Here is a 6,000-nt window from a genome sequence, read left to right as displayed (position 1 = left end):
ATTTCACAAAAATGTGTGTATTTTTGTTTGGGGAATGTGCAAGGAAGAGAGAAAGGAAGTGAACTCTGGAATGTATGCACCTTTTCCTCCATTGTATATAAATTTTCAGTATGAACCAATGTATGTGATTAAGCTCCAATTAAGGGTACTAATTAAAGACAGGAGACTTTGGGGGATGAGAGAGGAAAGGAGCAAATTGTCTGTGTAAGGGCTGACTTACAAGATGAGTGCAAAGATAAAGTCACATTGAAGTTTCTAACCCAGACCTCTATGTTGGGTCTTAGGTAAACCAGTCCTACAGGAAATGGCAATCTGCAACAAAGAGGCCACGGATGAGAAATCCACTGAACTCAAAAATGACAACAGATACGTGTATTATTTCTTTTTTGGCATTTTTAATCTGGCACTCTACAGTTTGAATTGAAACTGCAGGTAAGGCGTCACACTTCTAACTTAACTGGATGTACATCGAAAAGACTTTCGCCTTTGGATGTATGCCAATCTTTCTTTTCTTTCTTGTTTTTTAAAAAAACACACCGTTACTTATTTTAGTGTGTTCCATTGTTATTTGATAACAGAATAAATGCACACAATTATAGATCTTACTTCACTACTCCAGGGCTGGCTACTAAAACATCCAGTCAATCTAAAGGCTACTAACTCCCCAGAGAGCTTTCTTCTATTGTTTCCCCCCCCCCACTATTCTACACACACCAGCCACTGCATTTCTTATTCTAGTGCAAAAAGGGACCAAACAGCTTTTACAAATAAGACCTTTTAAATTTTCTTTTTTTAAATAAAGAAGCTACATGAGAAAATACCATTAGAGGCAAAGGAATACCAGATGGATTCTAGGAAATCTTCCTAGGAATAATTCCTTATTTTGACTTGGGCTCTTTGCAGGCACAATCATAGGAGAACATTGAATTTGCACACATGTGAACACTATCCCCATTTTCTGATAAGTCCTAAAGTACAAGAAGGGGCATCTTTCCATTGGAGTCTTCATGACATTAAAAGAGACCAATTTTCCTGTGACTTAACACAGTTTACTTAAATTTTATAGCAGGGATCCCCAAACCTGGCAACTTTAAGACTTGTGGACTTGAACTCCCAGAATTCGCCAGCTATGCTAAATTTTAAGTCCACAAGTCTTAAAGTTGCCATGTTTGAAGACCTCTGCTTTAACACCCATACTATCAAACACTAGTCGCTGAGCTGCCAACTAATGAAGTTGGAACCTCTTTCTTTCATTTATCTAATTGCAACACTGAAATGGACATGGGATTAAATGGGACAGCCCTCCGAATTAGTGTTTGCTTTCACAACTAACTAACTGAAAGAGCATCAAATGCATATTTATTTTGACCGTTTTTGCTTTATCACATCTTAGGTTCTCTTCTTTGTGCAGCCCTTGAAATCTATCTGCTTAAAAGACTTCAGCCTAGCATCAAAGAGTTGAGCCAGAGACAAAGAGTGACAGTTTCGGAATGACAATATGGAAATAAAAATAGAAACTCTGGGACCAATTAAATTTTAACGGATATCGAGGAGGGTATTAATACTAATTCACAACTCCTGTTAATTGCCTCTTTCTTGAACTCTTGAGGGCAGGGCTATTGATGGATTACATAGAAAACATAAGGGAACGTTTTCCATATTTGCATTTCAAAAGATTTTTAGTCACACAAGTAACTGGTTTTTGTTTTGTGGTTTTTGCCAATGTATTTGCACAGAATAGTCAAATGACCAGAGTCCAGCTCAAGACTTAAGATATTTTGGGGTCTGTGCAACAAATCAAAACATCTGGAAGATTGGGGACCAACATACCTACATCCGTTGGAAAAACAAAAAAATACCAACTGGGTTGGTTTCAGAAACAGTCATATGAATTATTTCTTCAAATTAATGGTAATCGGAGCAGCTAATTAATTTGTCTTTTTTTTTTCTCCAAAGCTCTTCCCATATAATAAAGCCAGGTAAAATACTGTACAACTTTTCTCAAGCTGCAGATATGCAGTAGCAAAAAACAAAAGAACCCTAAACCAAACAAAAACAAAAACACAAAACAGACCACCTTCCCAAACTGGTTTACAATTAATTTCTGGCTCATTTAAACCGAAAGCCTCTTAAGCAGGGTGGTTTTGACACCCATTCAAATGAGCCACTCGTCTTGTCATACCAACAGTAAATGTAAAAATTAAGCATTTTACTGTGATCCATCAAAACTAGCCCTATTAATAAATTATTCTCTTCTCTACATCTTGCCTCTAGAGCCCACATTATTTCTAGAAAGACATTCTGTCCAGCTTCTGTTCTTTCCTTTGTGCTATATCTTTCAATGCTAACTTTGGCGCAGGTGACTTTTGGGCCAAGCAAATGCATATCTTCTAAAATAGTTTTTTAAAAGCTCCAACGTGAAATTCATACCATTTGTTCAAGATGTAGCCTGTGCAACTAACTGGCAAAGTGGATTGCCCACTCTTACTCAAAACAGCCCATGAGCCCTCCCCCCCAAAAAAGGCTAAGTCCTGGTGGAGCTGAAACTAGGTATCTCCAAACTTTGGGTGGAAGCCCTATTTGTGAGTGCATTTCTTTTTAGAAAAGAAAGAAAGAAGGAAAGAAGGAAAGAAGGAAAGAAGGAAAGAAAGAAAGAAAGAAAGAAAGAAAGAAAGCCCTTTCCCCCCATTTCCCTGGCTATCAAGGTCTCTAACCCTAATATTTTTCCCTATAATACAGCTATAAAGATAATGGATGTGTGTGTGTGTGTGTATGTGTGTATCACTCTGACTGCTCTGCCTTCTGCAACACAAAGCTCTAAAAAAGCCTGGTTTCGCTCTTTTGCAAAGATGAGTTTGTATTTTAAAATAATTCACAGGAATGCATATGGGATACAATCCTCCTTTCTTGTTCACAGTGGTACTGATTCTACCTGTGCCATGTATGTATAGTTTTCACTTCAGCTAAATAAATATATAAATAAAGGTAAAGCTGGGAAAGGAGTGACAGTCTCCCAGACAACTCTGGGCTGACTGGAAGGACTAGAAACAGGAGATCCCTGGACCGATTGGCAATTGATTGAATCATCCCAGCTCAGGTGTTGCTGATGCACAACAGGAGGCAATGGGATGGTTTGATCACACTCTAAACAGCATTTTTGAACAGCTGGAAGGGCTACTGAGGGAAGGAATATGTAATAAGAAATAAGAAAGTAAAAGCAAGAAATAAATATTATAATTATTATAAGGCAGTGCTTATAATACCAGTCCGATTGCACATGCTTGAAAAATGGATCCAAACAGAAAATGTGAAGTAATCTGCAAAGTAGAACCTATGATGAAAATGAGTTAGTTCATTTGGCTGGAAGCCAAATCAAATTTGCCACTAAATTGGGGTGGGGTAGGGATTAGATCAATAATAAGATGTATTTCTAAAGCACGCACAGTGAATGAAAATGAATGTTCAAACTGACTCTGTTACATAAACTATTAAGATAACATTTTAAAATGGGAGGAAATGACCATTGTGATTGTACCAGCAAGTTATAAAGTCAGCATCTTTCAGCAAAAAGAAACCTCCCTCTCATTAAAAAAAAAACCCTAGAGTCATAAACTGGTATGATTTTGCAATAAGTGAAATCTTAACAGGCAACTACAATATCAGAATACTGGCTAGAGAAACAAGCACAACCCCATCCTCCCATCTTTAACCTGGCAATCTTTCACCCTAGTGATGTCCAAAAGAGAATCTTGAGGAAGTTTCCTTTTTCATTGGGAAGTCATCTCAAAGTAAGATATAAAATAAATAATACTCAAAAACTACCAAAGAAAATACTGCTCCCATCTGGTCAGATATATAGATAGATAGATACAGCATGCCTACATACAGAAAATCATGTGGCGCTGTCATTTACAAACAGGAAATAAAGCAGTGTGGTATTAGAAGCTTTAAATATTCCAAGTGTGTGTAGATAATTTTTCTGAAATTCAAACCCACATACACACAAAAAAGGAGGAAAGAAGAACAGAGAGAGAGAAAAAAAATCAAATCCGGCATTCACAACTTATTTGTTTCCTGCAGCAAACAGTTCACATAGCAGTGTATACTCCAAGGATTAATACTCCTCTGCCGAGTTGCTACCAGTGAGATACCCGTTTATTCCATTTGTCCCATTGATGGTAGCTGAGCTGTGGGAGGTCCTTGACTGAAGAGTGGAGGGTTCCTCATCTGAACTGGACTCAACATCACTTCGGTCATCTTTTGTCTGCAGAAGGTGTAAGGAAAGGGGGAGCAGAGAGAGAAGGAAACCTTATTGGTATTAGTTGCATAAGAGCCGAGGAGATCAGCTCCTTGTTCTGTTGTTTATTTACTTGTTTATTAAATCTGTTATATGGCCAACTATCAAGAGTTTCTTGGCAGTTTCTCTGCCCCATTCAAAAGTTGGGGAACCAACCAGCTTCCAGTTGCATCTCAGCTATTTGCTTCCAAAATGCTAAACCAGAGAAATTGAAGGAATTTGGATTGAACTAGTAGGTCCTGGGTGAGGACCAGGTTCTGACCTTTGTGCTAGAAAGGATACTTAGTTGAGAAGGACTTAATCCTTTTCCCTTTTCCTGCTACTTTAGCTTCTGCCCTTGATCAGTTCAGGCTTTTCCTTCTCCTAGCCCATCTTATATTTGGTACTAGAGCAGCGGTGAAATCTACTAACCTTCCCTACCGGTTCGGAAGTTGCATAATTTGTATGTGCGCGATTTGCGTGCATGCCACCATCATCTTTGCATGTGCAGAGGGTTAAAAAAAGAAAATGGTGGCATCCAGGCGGCTGGGTGGAGCCTTGTGCTGCTGACACTACCGGTTCTCCAAACTACCAGCCACCACTACTGGTACACCTGAACTGGTAGCATTTCTCCCCTGTACTAGAGATAGGCTGGGGGGGGGGAGCCATTTATAGAGTACAAGGAGAGACAGTAGACTGATCCATTTGTTAGACTTGAGAACTAGGTTAGACTCGAGCACTGGGTTTTGATATACGCCCAGTGGGACAGACAAAAACAAACAACCAAACACGGCTGGATAGCTCTGGTTTCATCCTTTCTACCATTTGTGCTGCCTCACAACCACACCTTTTAAACTTCTTCATTCATTCATTCATTCATTCCTTCTTCCCTTCCTTTCCTTCCTTCCTTTCCTTCCTTCCTTCCTTCCTTCCTTCTTCTCTTCCTTCCTTCTTCCCTTCCTTCCTTTCCTTCCTTCCTTCCTTCCTTCCTTTCCTTCCTTCTTCTCTTCCTTCCTTCTTCCCTTCCTGCCTCCCACAATGTCTCCCAAAATCTCTTCAAGATATACTTGTCTCAACTTATATTGTGTAAAGCAAGCTTTAGCATTACTTTATTCCTCATATCACTCTGAATGTCCCTTGTCAATAAAGCTAATGTAGCTTGACATGTGCTTTGAGGAAGGAATGGTAGATAATCAATAAATATGATCTATGAATCTATAGCTCAAGCTTTCAATTTTTCTTCCTCTCCATATAAACAAAGAGAGGAACAGCAGTAAGGGTATATTATCACTTCTTGTGAAACTACACTAATATACAGTATTGAAAGTTTAAACCAGATATTAGTCTTGCAGTTGTTACTGCTTATGCCACTAGATTTTGCCAGATTCCAGCTGACAATTTTGATTACACATTCTTCGTCTAGAGTTCCCAAAGGTAAATACTTTTTTTTTTTTGACAAACCAAGCATTTAATTGGTAATATCTCTAGTAAAGTTATCAACAGTAAAAGAACAGTTTGAATGTTGAAGAAATGTTGGCTGTAATAAACAACAAACAACATAGGAAGCTTCTGTGGGCATTACCAGGTTTTGGCTTCAAACTGGATCATGAAAACCAAAAAACAACAAAACAAACCCCTTGCTGTCATAGTAAAGAAAAAAAACTGGATTTGGGATTACAGAAAGCATGCAATAATGCTTTTGACTGATCAGAAGAGAGATCAGA

At 38.5% G+C, this 6,000-nt stretch overlaps 1 protein-coding gene across 1 annotated transcript in view; it reads right to left on the bottom strand.

Annotated features, from left to right (window-relative positions):
- Positions 1–6,000, bottom strand: part of CERS6 (ceramide synthase 6) — a 101,688-nt gene continuing 95,688 nt past the window's right edge. Inside the window, exon 10 of the mRNA XM_070731704.1 lies at positions 1–4,264. Coding sequence (XP_070587805.1) covers positions 4,115–4,264 — 150 coding nt within the window. The 3' untranslated portion in view covers positions 1–4,114. The remainder of the gene's footprint in view (positions 4,265–6,000) is intronic.

This window comes from Erythrolamprus reginae, chromosome 1, assembly GCF_031021105.1.
Source record: "Erythrolamprus reginae isolate rEryReg1 chromosome 1, rEryReg1.hap1, whole genome shotgun sequence".
Lineage (NCBI taxonomy): Eukaryota > Metazoa > Chordata > Lepidosauria > Squamata > Dipsadidae > Erythrolamprus > Erythrolamprus reginae.
The sequence above is the reverse complement of the archived record's forward strand: the minus strand, read 5'-3'. Positions and strand labels throughout refer to the sequence as shown.